The 20,413-nt window shown below is 42.4% G+C and overlaps 1 protein-coding gene across 2 annotated transcripts in view; it reads left to right on the top strand.

Annotated features, from left to right (window-relative positions):
- Window positions 1-329: 329 nt before the first annotated feature.
- Window positions 330-20,413, top strand: part of SLC2A12 (solute carrier family 2 member 12) — a 38,007-nt gene continuing 17,923 nt past the window's right edge. The window contains exons 1-2 of one of the 2 annotated variants that reach the window (XM_077175347.1): window positions 330-451; window positions 14,870-16,186. In XM_077175347.1, the coding sequence (XP_077031462.1) occupies window positions 14,926-16,186 (1,261 nt within the window). In that variant the 5' untranslated portion in view covers window positions 330-451; window positions 14,870-14,925. Of the gene's footprint in view, window positions 452-7,128; window positions 7,447-14,869; window positions 16,187-20,413 lie in introns of those variants that run through there. The other variant, XM_054630184.2, reaches the window with a different exon arrangement.

The raw sequence follows: 20,413 nt of genomic DNA, 5'->3' as shown, positions 1-20,413 counted from the left end.
TCTCTTGTTTGACAAGACCTGCTGAAGTTAGAAGCTGTATTGGAAGGCTAAAGCATTGTGTGCACCCTGTTTGCTGTGAACCCAATGTCAGACATTCTTTCCTTGGGGCATTCCTGCTCAGAGGCAGTGCAGTGCTCTTCAGGACACTGCGAGTGCCCAGCACAGCACATGCTGTACCACTGAAAGTCCCCTGGGCTTTGCCAGCACCTATTTCATCAGTGTGAATTTAAACAACTAATGCCTCAGTGATTAGTCTGCAAGAGAGAGGTTTAAGCCAAGCTGAGCAGCACAGAGTCTGAATCTGAATGAGAAGGGAGGGAGGAGGGTGTCTGCTGAGTGGAGTCGCTCATAGGCTGGCAGCCCCTGCTGTGTAGGAGGCAAATGAGTGCACCAGGACTTCTGTAGTCTTCAGAGAGACCCAAGCCCTGATGCTGAAGTCTCTTGCACAGAAGTAAGTCAGCCAAGCAGCCATGTTGGGATGTCAGGGACCTTGGTGACAAGTGGCAGCTGCCTTCTTGTGAGGCTGCCTGCCTTTACCAGGGGCATGGAGGGAGGCAGCAGCAGGCCCTGCAGGCTGCAGTTCTCAGCTGCTCAGGGAGCTCCTTCAATACAAATCATGCTGCTAAACTAAACAGAAAACTACAAGACAGGGTTTGCTTCACAAAACCAGCTTTGCCAGGGTGATATGTATCTTGGCCTTTAAAAAAAAAAAACAAATAAAAACTCAAATGCCAGAAGAGCAAATGCCAGCCTCTGAATTGCAGCAGGCTGCAATCCCCACCAAGTGTTTTTGGAGGATGTGTGGATGTGTGTCAGGGATCCTCTCTGAGGCCACAGCCCAACTGAGGGTTTCTTTCCTGATGAGGTTCCCCGGGCTCCCGTGGTTGCCCACCCAACTGATCTATGTTGGAGAACCAGGCAGCTCCTGCCGACACAGGCACAGCCTGCCTCCAGGAGCTGCACAACATAGTGTGAGGGGCCAGAGACCTGGTGCCTCAAGGGCATCCACTCCCTTCTCACGGTGATCAGGAGGAAGTGTCATTGAAGTGGGAAGCAAATAAGCTGTTTTCTGCCAGGCCTCTCTCTGCCAGCAAAGTGCCTACCTGTGCCTCCAGGACATGCAGTAGAGAAAGGAATCTGTCCCCTTCCTGTCAAAGTGTGGCCAGCATAGCATTTCCCCTGCCTGTATTTCAAAAGATGGGATTTTGGTGTGTGCAGAGGAAAGGATTCTGGGGCAGAAACCCTCCAGTTTTTCCAAAGAGCCTCTCCTGTATTGTCCTGGGTTCTAATAGATCTGTCACTCCACCTACTGAGCTTTCAGTGTCTCCAGCTCTGAAGGGGAATGGTAATCTCAAAATCAATTTGAGACACCCCAGATGCACAGTGTCCACTGAAGACTGCCTTTGCTACCTGTTAATGGACTCAGGTGACAGAGGTTCTGGGGAACAGGTGGCCTGAAGCATTTATTGCATTGTGGGAGTGCCCACTGCTCATTTCTTTGGGACTGCTGGGTTGAACACAAACTGACCTGTGCTTTGGAGGCTGGCTTCATTTCCTGCTTGCCTGCAATGACTTGAAAATTTGGATGGACTTTGGAAAGCTTTACCCAGACATTTGGTTTTAATGAATGCATGTAAAACTGCTTTCAGATTGCCAGCTGTGGTCAAAAACCAGCAAGAAGGCAAAGCATTAATGACATTTAGTTGTTTATTTTTGCAACAATAAGATTTTCAGGAGAAAACAAAACACATTGTCAGTGGAAATAATTAAAACCATGAAAATGACTGCATTTCCTGTGTGACTGACATATTCCATGTGGGAGAAAATGTTTCCCAGCAACAAAAAAAAATACAGTTCAGCAACTCAAACTTTTCTTAGCAATGTAAACCTCTTTCCTTAACTGGAACAGGCAAAGGGAATTTCAGCTTACACATTTTTAACAATTCATCACAAGAGTAAAGAAAAAACTCCCCTTTCCACTGTACAATGATCTTAAAGGGTTCAAATTTTGGCACCTTTTTGGAAATTCCTAGAAACCACCTGATTTCAAGCTGTGGGTGACATTACTAACTGGCTTCTTTGGGCTCAGTCCTCGCACTGGGAATGTGCACTGCCTCCCAATTTTATTTCAGATGGACAATTTTCTTTCCAATGTGAGGGCTGCTATTTCTATTATTTGTTAAAAAAGAAAAGGTAAATATAAAATATTTGAAGCAAACAGGAAAGAACAGTGTGTGATGACAAACAGTGGACATGTTATTCAGCAAGAAAATACAAGTGGCCCCTTTGGATTACTCAGAAGTTAAAAGATCTTTCTTTTTACTTGTTGGAAAGGCTACACAGCCATGAATGTGAAAACCTGAGCTAAAATTTATATTTTATTTTGTTTTCTCATCTCAATTCTATTTGTATTGTATTTTCCAGTCTTACCTTCAGTTTGATTTCAAGTTTCTGCCAAAACATAACTCTCAGAGTTGCTGACCAAGGCCACACTGTACTTCTAAAGAAGTACTAACAGAAGACCAAAAGATTAAATATTTCTGCCATGAGTCAGTGGGACTCTGGAGGGAGTCATGGAGTGTGATGAGCTCTGGACTATGTCTATGATTGAGTTTTTTAAAGCCAGATAAAAATATATTGGTATAAATCATTGCCTCTGAGTGTGAGTAAGAACATAACAGAAAGAGTATGGCTTAGTAAGAAAACACAGGACTTAGAGTGAAAAAAACTTGTGTTCTCAGTTGTCATGAATTTTCTATATGATATCAGACTATATTATTTATTTACTTACTCTCCATTATTATCCAGTATTATCCATTTATTGATGTGTCTGTACTTTATTCAGTTGCAAAATCACACAAATGGCATAGCCTAAACACTGTGTTTATGAAATATACCTTACATTTATAAAAAGCATCTTTGCAAAACTGACTGATGAATTGTAATTATTTTGCTGTGCAACAGTAATGACAATTATCTTTATATTCAAAGTTCCTGAAGGATGGATCATTTCACTCTCTTGAAGTGAACCTAGCAGCTCTCGGTTTTTGTAATCCAGCTCTCATTGCTCAGTAACTGGAATTTTGGCATATTTTCCTCCTTGTGTATGGGTATCAATGTGTCAACACTAATGGGAAAGGCTACTCATGCTTTTCTAGATTGCTACTCTTTTTTTTTTTTTTAATAAGGAGTATGCTTTTCTTTTGGTTTTTCTCCATTTCTTCCTTGTCTCCTCTCCATGTCACTTCCATTCTTTCATCTTCCCAGCCTTTCTCCTGCTGTTCCAAGCCAGCTATCTCATGAACATGTTCTGCAAATGGTAAACTATTTGTTCTGAGAATAAATCTCAACAATCAAAGATGAAGGCAAAGTAATTTAACCTGACATGTCAAGAACATGCTCTCCATAGTTTGCTGAAAAGCTTTGTTTCTACATTTTAAAATAAATTAATTGGGAGACTTCCACTACCTTCTTTTTAAGACTCATGAAATCTACAGAGAAATAAATAACCTTCTTTACCCCAACTCTGATAAAAGTGGTCTATGAAAACTGATTCAGAAAACTCTTCAACTCTTAATTAATTTCTATTGGCTTATCACCAGCTTCCCTGTCTTTCCACAGTCCCAAATTTGAGTTATTAGATCACCAGAAATACAAATACAAACCACGACCAGAGATTTTAGAAGAAATCCCCACATCAGCCTCACATTTTCTAGACAGATTATTCAGTAATTGAATGTGACTATCTTATCTTCTTTTTCTAGCCTAATCATGTTTCTAGTACTAAAGTGTTTGGCTGATTTTGAAAGCAAGGAACCAAGAAGATGGCAGAAAAGGTGATTTCTTGCCAGCTGTGTGTGGATAAAACCAACAGGGGAATCTTATGAGAGTGTTGCACTCATACCCCTTGCCTGCCTCCTGACCCTCTCCTGCTTTGGGCTTTTAAATCTTTCCCACTCTTGTTTCCCACTCCTGAAGGCTGTGACCTTCTGCCCCCACAGCACAGCTGTGAAGCCAGGGCTCCTACTCTGCAGAGCATCATTCCTCTGTTGCCCATCTCAGCATTTTGGATGGGCTGCCTTCTGGCAGCATTTCTCCCTGCTCTCTGGTTCCCTTCCTGGGTAGCCATGAGAGGGGCAGAGCAGGTGCAGTTCTGTCCTAGCCTGCCACCCTGGCAGGCTCCTGGCCCTGATCCAAGGGACACCTTGCTCCTGGCACAGAGCCCAGCCAAGCCATTGTTTGGAGCATTGTGCACAGGCAAGGCAGTAACAGGAAAACAATGGAGAACTGAAAAGCATCAAAGCACACTTCTTTTTCTTTCTCCTTATCCCAGTCATGTCTGTTGCACCAGAGTTTTTCTTGCTTGCTTGACTGTTTATTTCTGGTGGGAAGCAGAGGGGGTTGTGGGACCAGGATCTTGTGGCCACCAGCAAGGGCTTCAGTCACTGCATTTCACACTGTCCCTCTACAACTGGCTTGACTGCAGAACCAGCACAGGCTGTTTGTTTTCTCTCTCTGTTTGCTTTCATTGGTTGCAATCAGCTTTTTTACAGTTCCTTCATTTTCTGGGCTCCCAGTTAGCACCAGTAAACACCAGTAACATCAATCCCTCAGATTTTTGCCACAGTTGTGATAAGACATCCTCACACTGGCTGAGCTGTGGCTTTTCACTATCAGCTGAAAATTATGACACTGCAGCCCATCCCTCATAACAACACCATACAAACAGTAGATCTCAGGTTAAAATATTTCCTATTTCCACTTACTGGGAACATTTTTTTCCAAAGACCCTATTACACTGATACAATTTTTATTGGTATAGGGTATACCTGAGGGAGCAGGTCAAAGCCCAGGGACCTTCCTGGCACTTCAGCAGCACCCACAGCTCAGCATGGCAAGGGTGCACTGTCCTTTGGGCAGCCCAAACCCAAGTCCTTTGAATAAGGATGTGTTCCTTCATATTTTCTCTGGTCATTATGGTTTGTACTGTGTCTACTGGCTGCTTTACCCTCCGTGCAAGCTAGGTACATACCTTCTGAGATTACCCCAGGGGGCAAAGTTAAACCATTGCTGTGTTGCAGCTGGCATAAGTACCATAATATAAAGGCAGAACTAGAAAGGAAAAATGGATTATTTGATTGGATTTCTTAGTAAACAAGGAGATAAATATTTAAGATAATTGTAGGCTCTGGCTTTTGAGGGGACTGAACTCCAGGTGCAAACATAGTTAAAAAAGTCCTACTGTTTTTGTCTAAAATACTTTTTTGTTCCTATTAAACAAAAAAAGAAATTCACCATTGTATTCACTTAACATTCATTTCATAAAATCTATTCATCCTAAGATTTGAGAAGTCAATGTAATGCAGTGTTTTTATTACTTATTCCTGGGGGTAATATGCTTCTTGTTCAGGGGAAGGTGCAGTTCCTGACAAGTTTTTAAATCCTCCCGAAGTCTGTATGTGCCAGTAGCTGTGTATAATCAACATTTTTAGTCGGAGGATGGTATTTAGTTTAGGGGTTTTTGAACAGTCGCGTTACATCTCTTCTTTCCTCCCTGTCAAGTTGCCACAGGCACCTCTGGCATTCTCTGACACCTCCAGGACCATTACATGTGAAGGCACTTGGGATGTGGGAACAGCTGGGCACTTTTGGAGTCAGCTGAGTTTCCAGAGAGCTTGCACTGACCTGAGCTGTGGGTTATATGAGGTGTGGGCTGTTAGAGGAGGTCGATTACACACCACATTATCACAGAGGAATCTTATCACAGCTGAATTTGATCTATGAAAACATTTCCTTTCCTTCCCCAGCCTAAACAGCCTCTCTTTTTTTTTCCAAAACTTGCAAATAATTTCTTTAAAAGTTAACATTACTTTTTGCACATAAACCATGAAGAAACAACACCTCTTTGGATGTGTTAAGAAATTGCTAACAGCACCAGCAGCGTCCTGTAAGGACTGACAGGTGGACATTTTACAAGTATGTAACACGTGAGAGCAGGGTTAGGCTGACTCTGTAGATACACGTAAAAGGCACTGCCAAAGCCCAAACTCCCTAATGGAAGCAATGTCCCCATGGCATCCCTGGCCGTCCAGTTTCTGAAGCTGACAGTGAGGCAGCTGTCAGATGGAGCAGTTAAAATGTCTTTTGTCACGTTTTTCTTGTTAAGCAAACATCGATAAAGGGCTTATTATGCCTGCTCTACATAAGGAAAAAAATGTGTAGGAATTCTCCTGTCTGGAAATACTGCAAAGCTACTGAGTTTCTACGTCTCCCTTTCCCTCCCATGCTATCTGCAGGCATTAATGTATTACAACAAAAACAAACAAGCAAGCAAGCAATCGGAGAGCTTGTTGAAAACAAACAAGAAGCCTGCAGCACTGCCAGATTATACAACAGTGATTCCCACTGGGGGTAACTTGGACAGCTTGCCTGATGGAGGCAGTGGGTCTGCTGAGAGCACTTGGAGGCTCTCCCAGGACTGGGAGAGAGCGGGACAGGCAGCCTCTATAGGCATCTCACCTGCACCCATGCACAAACTCTCCCTCCTGCTGCCATCCAGCCCCTGGCCACTGCTGCCACAGAAGCAAGTAAGGATGGAGTGGCTCCCAGCAGTGATCAAAATCAAGTCTTTGACTCAATATAGCTGAGACAGTCTCAGTTTTTCTACAAATAATTCTCATGGAAAGAAGAGTGGCTTGCCCTGCATTTGCTTGTAAAATACCACGTGCATCTTTGCCATGTAAAGTCCTGGTTCATACTATCACTGGCTGCAAAGAGCTGTCATGGTTGTTTTCCTTTCCACTACTTCTCACTATAATTTGCTCAGAAGTTACAAGAATGCAGCAATGCCGTGTGTGTGTGCTCCGTGCCTTAACTTTAGCTGACAGAGCAAACACTTCAAACCCTCCCCTTCAGTGTGCCTTCTCTGCTAAAAACCTGTGAGTATGAACACAGGGAGAGGAGGAAAAGAGAGGAAAAAAGAGAGAGAGGCCCTGTAAGTGAATGGGTAAGGAATGTGCATGGAGCTGTGCATGGATAGATGTCTGATGTCCCAACTATTTGTTAAAAGGCAAAAGCAATACTTCCGACAGACGGCCCTCCCCTCGCCTGCAATAGGCTCCCCAGAATAGCAACAGCCTGTGTCACGGCAAAGGGCAAAGCCTTCTGAAATAGCAACAAAGTTGTTCACGAGCCACTTTGTGGTTTGCATTTGGTTTCAGCCAGCTTCGGGAACTTGTTGCCATGAGGAAAACAAGCTGCCCTTTCCTGGCCGGCCGGGGAAGGAGCGCGGCGCTGTGAAGTGCTCCCGCCCAAGGTGCGAAGGGGCACTGATGGCACCTGGGCAGAGCACGGAGGACCTCAGCCAGCAGAGCCAGGCGATGGGAGCAGGGCAGGATGAGGAGCGCGGCCGGGGCTGCAGCCGCTGCCGGCTCCCGGCTGCAGCAGGTAAGGAGGCAGGAGCTGAGAGCCAGCTGTGGCAGCTGCAGCTGCCCGCATCGCGAATGCTCGGCCCCGCAAAGCACAGGGACGCCCGGGACGTGCCTTCTCAGTTTCTAAACGTGCAAGAGGGGAACATGTGAGCAAGGACGGGGACTGCCAGCTTGAATTTTGAATGAATTTTGAATGAATTTTGAATGTGTGATACTTTCCCTAAAAGGCCTTGGTCCTACTACTCGTGTAGGTGCTGTCTGTTGTGTAAATCATTTTCCTTTATGACCATCAGCCATCTGAAAGATAGGAGAACCTGCTGCCCTCTAACAACAGTGATCTGGTCCTTGCACACTCGGGGGCAGTTCAGCCCTTTCACCAGAGTGAGTGGAGGGAGTCCAGGCAAGCACTGCACCTGTCCATGCAGGGGAACAGTTCAGGGTGGGGGGACAGGATCTCCCTCCTGTGTTTACTTCCCTAGCATTTCAGGAAGAAACAAGGTTTCTGTGCTGACACCCTCAAAAATTAGCTGTAACATTTCTTCTGCAATAAGTTCTAAGTGCAGAAACTGCATTTCATAGCTCTTCGTCTTTGCTGTCCTACCCAGCCAGTTTTTCTCAGTTGCAGTGTGGTTTTGCATTTTCAAACACTTTCCCAGATGATAAGATGAAGGGGATAATGCCCCACAATCATGATATTTCTCAGCCACAAGGCTTACTATGCCCTATTATAAGCTGTACCCAAACAGGACAGCATGGTCATAAGCCAGAAATGACAATGTCCCAAGGAGATTTTGTTCACCTTGAGCTGAATGAACTGATTAACGCAGGAATATTCAGGAACCATAGGCACAAATGCTTTGTTGGAGTGTAATAGTGATCCGTCAAGCAATGTCTCCTGATTCTGGAATCAGAGGTTAGCCAAGAACAGAAAGTCAGTAGATGGGCAGACATTTAACATTGCCTTTGGGACTGAGGAGAGCAGTGCAGATGGTTATAGGATAGCAATAAACAGCAAAATTTCTGCAGCACATGGGTTAAGGTTAGAAGAGTATGTGCAAGTTGCATATCTATCCTTACCCTCAAAAATTAAAGCAGTAACCTGAGGAATATGTAATTACATAGTTAGAAATTAAAAGAACTTGTTGATTCTTACTAGAAACAAACAAAACAAAACCCAAATGCCATTTCATGTAGTGAGGGGATAGGCTGCCTGTTGACATAATGAAATTACATAGCAGAGCAGTAAGAGAGGACATGGCCATGGTGGGTCTGTCTGGGATCTGCATTCCCTGTCTTTCCATCATTGTCAGGGAGCTTTTGTTCATGAAATTTCAATATTGTTTACAAAGTACATTATGGCTTATACTGTACAAAGTATTCAGTGCTTCCCACCACTGGAGGAGTTTAGATTAGTGGAACATTTGTTTCGACCTTCTCTTTTAGTTCAATTTACAAAGTATTTGTTTTGGGTTTGCCTTTCACACTTGGGTGGGAGGATTCCCATTTGTCAAATGATTGTGATCCCACATGGCCCTGACATTATTTTTGGTGGGTCAGATGTATTCTAGGTAATAGGAGAAATGCACCTACTGAGCAGCTACTGGATCTAAAGAAATCTCAGGTGTTAGAATAGAGCAACAGAGTAATATATATCTCTTTATACCCAACAACTGGATGAGATAGAGAAAGTGACTGTGGCAGCACAGCAAAGATCCTGATAACATGAAAATGGGAAAATTACTTTTTATGAGAAGCAAAACCATGATTTAATTATGCAGCAATTCCCAATACATGCCATCAAACATTTATCCAAAAAAAAAAGATCCTCATATTATACACTTCAGCAAAATACTGTTTAATACAATTTGGGAAATTTAAATACTATATCCCTTGAAATTTTGTATGTCAGACAGCACTCAGGTGGAAAACAAATCTGTTATTAGAGACAGCTTATTTTCAAATGATGCTGTAGTTTTAAAATTTATTGTAGATAAAAGTAGATATCATTCTATTGAAAAAAAAAAGATACTCCATGCTGTGGATTTATATCTAGGCAATGCATTCAACTCATTAGGGTTTTCTAACCTGTGCTTATTTACCAATGGTTGACAGAACTTGAATTCACTTTCCAAAGGTCTAAATAGATCAAAGAAATTGCAAGGATTTCAAGAACTTTCCTGACAGGAAAATACTTTCCTTCCCTTCTAAACGGAGATGTTTCTCATCTCAGATTGAATCAAAGTAAACAGAAGAAAGTACCATGGTGGAAGAGATTGTCTAGTCTCCTCCTATCCAAATAGATGTATTTGCACAGGTTACATAAAGTATTCTCCCTAACCCCCCCCCTCCTGTAGTTTTCTATATGCACCCTGAATGATCTCTTGGGAGAAAGCAAAGAAAACTACATCACAGAAATCTCAGAGTCTGACTAACATGGAGCTTGGTACTGTCAAACTGAGCAGGAAAGGGCTCCTTTCCCATATCTCTCCCTCCCATTAGGCAGGTGAAGAGTGCTGTTTCCCAAATCAGCCTGCTTGCAGATCTTCCCTGGCACTAACCATTTATCCATAATGCCCATAAGATACATGCACAGACCAAATACTGTGCCTTTGGAATGAATGTATTTTCCCAAATATGTGCTTGAAAGTGAGTAAAGGGGCACACCCTTTGTACTTGGCCCCGTCCAGCCTCATGGTCGGTACAGTGTGCTGCTGTACTACAACTGCAGTTGGTCTCCTTTTCAGGAACCAAGCATAAACACTTCCAACAAATGTTCTTAAAGATAGGTTTGTTTGCCAAGTTGGGCTGCTTTTTGACTTGAACAACAGTTATGAGAAACCACTTTGTTTACATGGGAAACTAGAGAATAGACTTTCCAATCACTGGTCACATACCAGCCACACACTCATTAGCCATGGTGTTAGTGGCAGACAGAAGGAGAAATTCTCTGGTAGCTATCATTAAAATATTTTATTCCCCTGGGCTGTACACTGCCATATGCTCTGTTGGCATCTCATAAAAATTAGAGAAATATATGTATAAATATATAAAGAAGCTTTTTGTAAAAAAAAGGAATGCCTAAGAACTGCCAGCAGCATCATTCAAAGTGACACTTAAAAGGATTGTGAGTACAACTACTGCAACATTTTTTATCTGGAAATGTTAAAGCAAAACATATGCTGAAGTCAGAGGGAATTTTGCCTAGAGGAAGGTCATGAAGGGAAACTGAGCAGAGATTTCAAGGTTTAACTCAGCAGGCAGTGGTGAGCAGGCAAGTTTCGGGTACACCAGTTAAAACAAAAGCTCATGGTGATATAACAATGTTTTTCGGTGGAATAGTGCCTGTGAGGGACAAGAGACACCAGGTTAACTACTGACTTTGTTGCTGCTAATGCAAGAGGACAATGTGTCTCCCTCTGCAACACGTTGGGATCTGCTTCTCATTCGGGGGTGCTCTAGTTACAGCCCTCCACTATTTCTGTACAACTGTGAGTATGTGTCACTGCACACATGACGAAGGATACCAGCTGACCCAGTAAAAACAAAAAAAAATAAACATGAAGACATTGATCAAGTTGCTCTACTTGGAGAAGCAGTAAATATATGGGCTTGAATGCTTCCCTATCAATTCCCAGGTGTCCAAGCTCTACATCTAAGTTGGACAGACTCTCAGACGAAAAATAAATAACCATCTCAATTTCTCTGATCTAAGTACCACAGGTTGATGTGAGCACAGTTTGGATTGTAAAGAACAGTGCTGGTGGTGGACTTTATCAAGACATTTGACATGACACTCTCATTCAGAAACTGAAACCATACAAAAATGACACTCCCAACATTTTAAGAATTAAGAACTATGCAGGACACAGACTTCAAAGTATCAACAGAGTACACTGTCCATGCTGCTGTGTTTCGGCTGGAGAGCCTTAAATTCAGTTTTTGCCCCTCTGTTACTTACTGTTCTTAGTTTTTTGGAAGAAAATAATAACAGATTATTTAACAGGTGATAAAGGTGATGGGTGTTAAATAAATGGGACATGTCACTGGCTGAATGCAATTCGGATGCTTTGGCCTGCTGACTGCAAGTGAATGTGCTGTCTGGGGTTCCTTTCTGCTAACTTTAGACATCTGCATCTGAGCAAGCCACACAGTTTCCTTTTATAGGCAATGGAGAGAAGTAGGCATCCGCTCTAATTCAGATGTCTAGAAGTGCCTATTTTTCTCAAGTGTATACAAGAGAAATCTAGAGATGATGTAGATATTTCACAGTTAGGTAAGTTGAACCCTAATACAGACAAATGTAAAGTGATTTGCATTCCTCATTAGCATAAAACAAGGCAGGCCATATTTAAAGACAAGGCAGTGCCTTGGAAAGAATCCAGTCTGAAAAGAAGTAGGTTTTCCTGAATGATAACTAGAAGATAAGCTTCTGTATGTGTCTGTGAGAATCCTTGGACAAGCAGAGAGGGAAGTGTCCACCAGGACTGGAAAAATTATGTCAAGTTTCTCTTTGGCACTGTGTAATCACTGCAGGAACACTGGGTCCAGATCACAATTTAGTGAAGAAGTTGGTGGTCTGAAAAAGTTCAGAGAACAGAGGTTTGAATACTTAAGGATTTGGTGAACTTGTAAAGCCTCACAGGGTAAGCAGCTAAAAAAGGAGATGTCTGTGGATGACCCAATGGCAGGCTATAAGTTCGTACTCAGTGAACACAGTTAAGTGTGGGGACATGGAGAATGGGATCTGATGGCTGGAAGCCAAAGTTGCAGAAATTAGGTCTAGAAATAATTTACAGATAGCTTACAGTGAAAGCAATTAACCATTGGGATGACCTATGACTTAAAGTCATTGGTTTTCAATCACTAGCCATTTTAAAATCAAAGCTGAATGTTTTAAATCACCCAGTTCAGATAAAACATAATTGAAGTGTGTCTGAAGGATCATGTTGTGCTGTTGTGAGTGTCAGACTGGATGAACACAATGCTCTCTAGTCCATAATATATAAATTGAGGTAAAATCCTACATAAAATATATTTGGCTCAATGATGTAAAATATTCAAGAGATAATCAAGAAAGCACAAACATCAGCACTGAACAGTAGTTTGGGCAGAGCACTGTGATTAGATTAGCAGTTTAGTTTCTGATATGCTCATTCCTTCAGCACAATACTCACTGTGCTGTTATCAGCCCAGATTTCCAGCCAGGATTCACTGGAAGGGTATATTCTCCAGATACAATAATATGCAGCAAGCAAGCAACTCAAAAGTGTAAATGGGAAGGAGAAATTATGTTTTGCAATGATAAAACAAATACTGCATATGTGCATTGCAGGATGCAGCACAAAGCAGCTTAGCTGTAGTCAGCAGTATTTCCACTGAAGTACTGTTCAATGGGTGAAGGAAGTAAGTACAGCAGGACCTAACCCATGCTTCTATTTAAAATCAGTGAAATGGTCTCAGATACTGCAGATATAAAAGAAGAAAAATCTTTAGAAATATTAACAGATCTGGACAACAACAATATAAAAAGATTGCTCTATCACTGGAGCATTTTGCATATTTGTTTCTGTTATTTTCTTCAAGATGTCCCATCTCCATTCCCAATAAATCTACCACCTGCCCCCCACTTCTGAAAGACTTTTCACAATAATCCCATTCCCCCTGTGTCCTTATAGCCCATCAAGACAAAACCGTGTGCTTCTCCCCTATCTCTTATCTATCTCTGGTTTGCCAGCCACACCAGCTCAGCAGCTGAGTGAGTTGAGGTGCATTTGGTGCACTCAGTATCTCAGGGCTGCTCCTGTTTGGCTCAAAGTTAGGAGAGCTAATAGGTGATACTTATCTTAATAAACTTAATGGGCTTGCACATCTCCCCTGACCCCTGAGGCATTGCTTATATTCACAGTTGTGCTGTGCTACCCTCCATAATAACCCATCTGCCTATGGAGCGGCTGCAGGGTGGGGTGGTGGAATTGTTTGCTTCTGGGAGTTGTTAGGAGAACACAAGGTGGCTTGGGCTGCAAATGTGCCAGGGATCCTGCCAGCAATTTAGTAGGGTATGTGGCCACATGCCAGGGTCTGGGCCTGGGCTCTGGCACTGTTTACTTTAGCAGTGCAGATGTACTGCTAGGGCTGCTCTCCTTCTCTCTATTCAAGATTTGCTTTTGAAATGTAATATCCTCTATCAAATAGGGCTGATCCTCACCAATGTGCTCAAAATTATTGGCAACAAACTCTGAGCAGTCAGTGTGATCAAAGAGCCTTAATGCCTTAGAAAAATGAACTAAAAATAAACAAACTCTGTGTATCATTTCCAATTAGACCATATACCACTCGTTCCAGGAGAATTAACTAAATACAGACTCTGTTATGCTGCAAAAGCCACCTCTCCTCTGACACATCCCATCTCTCTAACTAATTGCAAAATCAGAAGTTGATTTACTCTTTTCCTAGCTGTGTGGCAGCCAACATCATGATGCGAGGAAAATCATGCTGGGAGGAAGAACGAGACCAACAATAACAAATTGATGTATTCCTCAAGGTTTAGGGTGCAAAAGGCTTCACAGTTAGTAGAATATGATCAGTCAAATCTATCTTGTAACAATAAACAATGAATCACAATTGTATAAGATGAGTTTGTTTTAAAGTGGAGATTCAAAGGCATATGATCTGCATTGTTTTCATCATCTGTTTCTTGTTCCTGACATTATGGCCATCAAAAGCGATGCAAAATATTTGATCAAGATATTCCAAAGAATCTGAGTTTAGATGTGAGCAAAGCCCAGAAAGTTCATGTGTTTACCTCAAAGATCAGTTTCCCTAGAATATCCCAGATACCTGCATCAGCCTGATGCTCACTGAATAAGTCTCCAATTTGGCAAAACAAAAACAACGGTACCAGCAGCCTTCATCTCGTCCTCAGGAGAAACAAAGGAAATAATAAGTGGTGAGGGAAAACTTGTTACTTATTTGAGTCAAGGTTGAAACAATTTGGCTAAGAAATTTATGCTTTCCTTGCTCATGGTACTCTAGTTGGGTGGATGAGAGTTTCTCAGTTTAGGAAAAACACTGAAAAATCTCAAGGCAAAAATTGCTTTCTCACCATTTCTTTTTGCAATAATATTCTGAAGCAAATGGTTTAATTATTTAGGACCTGATCAAAACCTTATTGACTTTTGATCAGAAAGATAAGGGACACAAAGGCATTAAAACTAAAGATTTTGTATTCATTACTTTGTTTTTTCTTTTCAGAATTAGCTTTTTATGTAAATAGCTTTTATGTCACCATTGCTGCTGGATGTGTATTGTACCTAACTGCTTTGCCTAAAAGTTACAGAGAGATTTTTTTAAACTGGAGGATCAAACAAAGTTTTTATTAATTGTCAGAATGTTGCAGAAATCACCCTTTCAAGGTTTTTTGTTTTATCCTCTTATTTCAGGTTGTGGAACATTCACTTTTCTATCTTCTGCCATTGCTGCCATAAGTGGACTTCTGATGGGCTATGAGTTGGGCCTTATCTCTGGAGCTCTTCTTCAGATGAGCAGCATTTTAACACTCTCTTGCAAAGAGCAGGAAGTCATTGTAAGTTCCCTGCTTTTTGGGGCCTTATTTGCATCCCTTACTGGTGGATTTCTTATAGACAGATTTGGAAGGAGACTTGCTATTATTATTGCATCTTCTTTACTTGTGCTGGGGAGTCTGATTCTGCTGCCCTATGAATCATACGAGGTACTCATTGTGGGCCGGATTGCCATAGGTATTTCCATATCTTTATCATCAATTGCCACATGTGTGTATATCGCTGAGATCGCCCCACAGCACAGAAGAGGCCTCCTTGTGTCATTAAATGAACTCATGATTGTGATGGGCATTCTCTTTGCCTATATTTCAAATTATGCATTTGCCAGCATATCTCACGGCTGGAAGTACATGTTTGGCCTGGTGATTCCATTGGGTGCTTTGCAGGCTGTTGCCATGTATTTCCTTCCCCCAAGCCCTCGGTTTCTTGTGATGAAAAATGATGATGAAGCGGCGAGAAAAGTACTGGAGAGGCTACGGGAAACATCAGATGCTACTAAGGAGCTTACTGTGATTAAGTCTTCCCTGAAAGATGAACATCAGTATAGTTTCTTGGACCTGTTTCGTTCAAAAAACAACATGCGGGCCCGAATGCTGGTAGGACTCATTCTAGTTTTTTTTGTGCAAACAACTGGGCAACCCAACATTTTATTTTATGCATCGACTGTTTTGAAGTCAGTTGGGTTCCAGAGCAATGAAGCTGCCAGCTTGGCTTCCACTGGAGTTGGAGTGGTTAAAGTGGTCAGCACAGTCCCAGCCACGTTTTTTGTGGATCAAGTTGGAAGTAAAACTTTTCTGTGTATTGGCTCTTCTGTTATGGCAATATCGTTGGTCACTATGGGCTTGGTGAACCGTAACATACATGTGAATTTAACCAAGGTCTGCAGAAGCCAGTCTCCAGAGGATTTTTCTCTCCAGAGACCAGGAAACTTCACTGTCACCAATGGGAGTCTCAAGGACCTCTTTGCTAGCAGGCCTTCAACAGAAAGATTGTCATTTGATGTACAAAGCCCAGATGTTTCCAGGATAGGAGAACTGAACAGGACTGCCCTGGCAGGAGGCAAAAGCACAACAGGGTCTCACGTGGAAGGTGGGGAGGTTCCTGTTGTCCTGAAATGGCTCTCACTGGCCAGCCTGCTTGTCTATGTTGCTGCATTTTCCATAGGTCTTGGACCAAGTAAGTGTTTAATTTTTCTAACTGTTTGTAACTTACATTATTAAGTGCTGGGATGAGGCAGTTCCTAAGTTGGGCAAAGCACTGTTGTCTGCCAGTATGCACTGGTATTGTCACACACCATCCTGGTAGGCCTGGCATGTACTTTACAGCAAGAGGTCCTGCCCCTTAAGGCCAATGACCTGATCTCCCTTCTGTTCACTGAAATTAACTGTTCCCTCTCCAGTCAAGAACTGCTGTTAGCTTTGTACAGCAAAATTATGGAGCCCCCGGCTATCTTTCCTCTTTCTAGTCTATTGTGTCCTTACACTGGGAAGGTTAGGATGTAGGCATTTGCTGCTGCTAGCTCCTAAACCCAAAATAATGATAAGCTCTGGACCTCTGTATGGTATGACATTGTCAAATCCACAAAATACCAACCTGAGTCCTGCTGAGGATCTGTCCCTCTGACGGTGTAATAGTCTTCAGATATGGAAAACACATTCAAGGTACCATAATTCACGAGCAAGCCGTAGTACCATTGCCACTGCTTGGGTGGAACAGCACAAGTGGGAGGGCACAAAGGTGTGCTCCTGTACAGCTGACACTGTACTGCTGCACCTGCCATCACACTTGCACAGGTCTCACTCTCTCCCGAGGGAGAGGATGTCTGTCATTCCAAGGGACTAGAAATTAAATCGCTCTGTTTTCTTTTGTTTTGTTTCAATAGCACTTGCATAATGTTGTACTTTGAAGGGGTTGACTTTTTAAGTCGCTCTGCAAAACCCACATGCCCAGCCCATTATTTATTAACAGACTTTATGTGCTCTTGCACTCTGGCTCAAACTTGCATTGCAAACAAACTGTACTCTCCTGTACTATTATGATAAAAAGCTTGTCACAAGGATACAACCCAACAATTGTGCTAACAACAACTCCCCTGCAGTATTTATTTATTTTAAACATTGCTCACAGGGAGAGCAGTGTGAGATAAGCATTCATTGCCAGGGTTGCAAGCTTGACTGTGTTATTACAGCATTATTCCTTCCCTTGAAGATTGTCTTGGGGCTGGATTCTGCTTTCTGTGACATAGGTTCAAAAACAAGGAGGTAAAGTGCAAAGAAAAGAAAATGTTACTTGAACTTTTATTTGGGCATTTCAAACATATATTTAATGACCCTTAGAGTGGGGTCACATGTTCAGTCTTGGCCTCCTGCTGAAATCTGCTTTCCTGGTGACCTGGCTGTAAACGGGTTCTTAGTCATTTGAGTTGGCCTAATGTACAGTTAATGAGAACAGTGTCTATTTTCTTGAGGGCTACAAAAACTGATGTGTTTTCCAGGCAGATCTGAGAAGTCTCTGAGGCCAGTGCTTGTTTTTTGACCTCTTTCTTGACTTGAGAGCTCAAATGCTTTCAAACAGAAAATGGGAAAGAACAGACACCCTCTCAGCTCCATCATGGAGAAATCATGTATAAAGCCACTGTGAGGCAATTTGTACTGACAGATGTGTTTGCCTAGCAAGTGAAGGCCAGATCTAGCAGAGATACAGGCATTTCAAATTGCAGCTAAGTCCTTTCAAGGCATTTTCCTGCCTTGAAAGCACACTGTTCAGTTAAAATTTCAGTTAAAAAGTATAGAAAATGCAAGAGTTAGACAACCAAGAGATTGTTGGAATCTTCAAAGGATCTATCATGCTTGAATAGTCTGGATTGGGATGCAGGATTATAATTTGTGTCTCTTGTACAGCCTACAACATCTCCTGTTTGGAGCCCTAATCCCTGAATGTGTTTTCAAAGCCTAGCTTTCTTAAACCCAGTGAACCTGTCTTAGTGTAAAGAAAAAAAATGAGGCACTCTGCTTATGTAAAGTAAATAGTTTTAACATGTTTATGTTACTCATCTCTAAATCTGGCCTGTGCTCTGGACCAGACTGTTCTCCATTGCCTGCTGGTCAGTGGGAAGGAGGCATCAAGGCTGCACTGGCTGGCTGCTGTGTCCAGGCTGTGCCTGGAGCACCTGGGGACAAAAGCACTGTAGCACCTGCCCCACTGTGTTTTCAGTGGGAACTCATGCTCCATGCAATGCCTGCCCCCATGCAATGGCTGGCTAAGGTGAAGGTGGTGTTGAGAATGCCTCTCTTGGTAGATCAAATTGACATCTTTTGGATGAAGAGCAGAGAAGATCTTGCTCCTTTCTTTCCACACCACAAGGCCATTTCTGGAATAAATTCACCCACTTTATTTTGAGTCTGTGCTGCACTATGTTCTGTGGGGATAAAGGAGACTTTATGTAGGACCATTAGGAGATGCCACACTGTTTACAGGACAGATCACACAATCTGAGCTCTATCATCTTCTTTTTAAGTACTTTGTACTTTGTACTTTTACCCTTTTTATTTTTTTTTAATGCTCATAGAAGAGAGTTACAATCCAGATTAATGTAGCAGACATTTATAAATGATTTCTCTTTTGTTGCCAAATTACATAAAGTAGATTGATTTTTTAAATGAACTAAGCATATGCTAAATATATTTATTGCCCTTTATCAAAACACCCAGGCATCACAATGATGAGCATTCAAAAATAGACAGTGAGAGATAAAAGTCATTTTTGCATTACAAAAGAATTCACTGACTAGCAAGCATCTGCTTAGTCAATTTTTTGATTCTGGGGTGCTCTGTATTTATATTATCAGCCCTTACACAAGATAAAAGGGGTATTTCTGCTGCTGTGTTTCAGTTTAATTATGTTTGATGAACTGCAATTTCAAGTTGTTCACACTCAATTTCACACAATTATGAGGACGTTTTGTAGATGCAACAAATCAGTGTTGCATCACACCGCAGAACAGCACATGCCATTTCTCTTGGGGTGTTTGCAGAGGTGTTTCAAGGCATTCAGTCATTAGCTAAGGGGGCTTGCTTGACACCCTCGTTTGTCTTGGGTTACCCTTTGTCTGTGTGTCAGAAAGGACAAAGAAGGATCAGCCATTCTCAGGAGGGAATGATGCCTGCAGAGCCCTAAAGAAACCACTCCTGGCTCCCATGTGGAGGATGAGGAGTGTGAGAGGGCTCCTGGTTGTTTGCAGCACATGTTTGTGGAGAGAAGCATTGGAACCTGCTGCATGTGGACAGGGGAGGGACGGGAGAAGTCTGGGCCTGGCAGAAGCAGTGCTGTGCCTTTCACAGGGGCCAATGAGTGCAGGCTGATGAGACGAGTGTGGTGTGGAGGTAGATCACCAGTTCATCACCCAAGCCAAAATGTGATCACTCAATGTGACCTTGGAAATTAATTTAACATAAAGAACACACAGAAATAAACTAGTCAGGGCTATTACCGTGCATGAACACTTACTAAATGGCACAGTATTAACTGAAATAGTTTCAGGGCATCTAATTTGCCAATTGCTGTGTTCAAACCATTTGAGGGGCAAAAACTAGAGGTCCTTTCTCATAAAGAGGTGTCACTTCCTTCATTCACCACTGTGTGTGGTGCAACATGTAGGGATGCCAGAACGAGGAAAGCCATGCTCCTGGGATGTCAGACTTATTTTCCAAAATAAGGCTGTAAGTATAGCATTCCTGTGTTTGGATAGAGTATGTGCAAAAGAGTTCTCTTGGTTAGCAACTGTAGGGCAGCTATAGCCTCTCTGAAACAGAGTGGGTGCCCAGAGCTCTGCTGTTCTCCTCACAGACCCAGTGAACAAAATTCAGATATCAGGTTGCACCCATTACCACAGATCTGCTTTTCTGCCTTGACCATCTCCTTTTGCACCATTTATGATCAAATACTAACTAGGGACAACTTCCCCCCGTATTTCCCTGAGTGAGATGATCTCATCAGTAAATAGCTGGAAGAAATACAGTAGCACCACACACAGGTATGCAGGATGCAATGGGGTCTAGAGGCAATGCTCTTTATCAAGAAGAAGTCAGAGTGGCTCCAAGAAATCCTAGGCTGAGAAGCAAGTAATGCCGACTGATTCTGGACCAAACAGAAAGTCTGTTTTCCCAGTTGGAATTTGTTCTTGCAAGTTAAAGGCAAGTGAGCAAAACAGGACTTGGGCAGTACCTCTTTGCACATACTGTGGGAGTGAAGTTCAAGGGAATCCATTAACATCTCAAGGATTTTTTGGTGTGGAATGAGGAACACCTTTAATGAGAGAGGGATGTCAAATGTATGCATTTGGACTGCATGTATGGCATTGGTGCCTAGCACAAGAGCTCTTCCTCTGTGAGTCCTTTAAACACA

Source organism: Agelaius phoeniceus, chromosome 3, assembly GCF_051311805.1.
Source record: "Agelaius phoeniceus isolate bAgePho1 chromosome 3, bAgePho1.hap1, whole genome shotgun sequence".
Classification (NCBI taxonomy): Eukaryota; Metazoa; Chordata; class Aves; order Passeriformes; family Icteridae; genus Agelaius; species Agelaius phoeniceus.
Note: the sequence above shows the minus strand (reverse complement) of the source record. Positions and strands in the feature narration are given on the sequence as shown.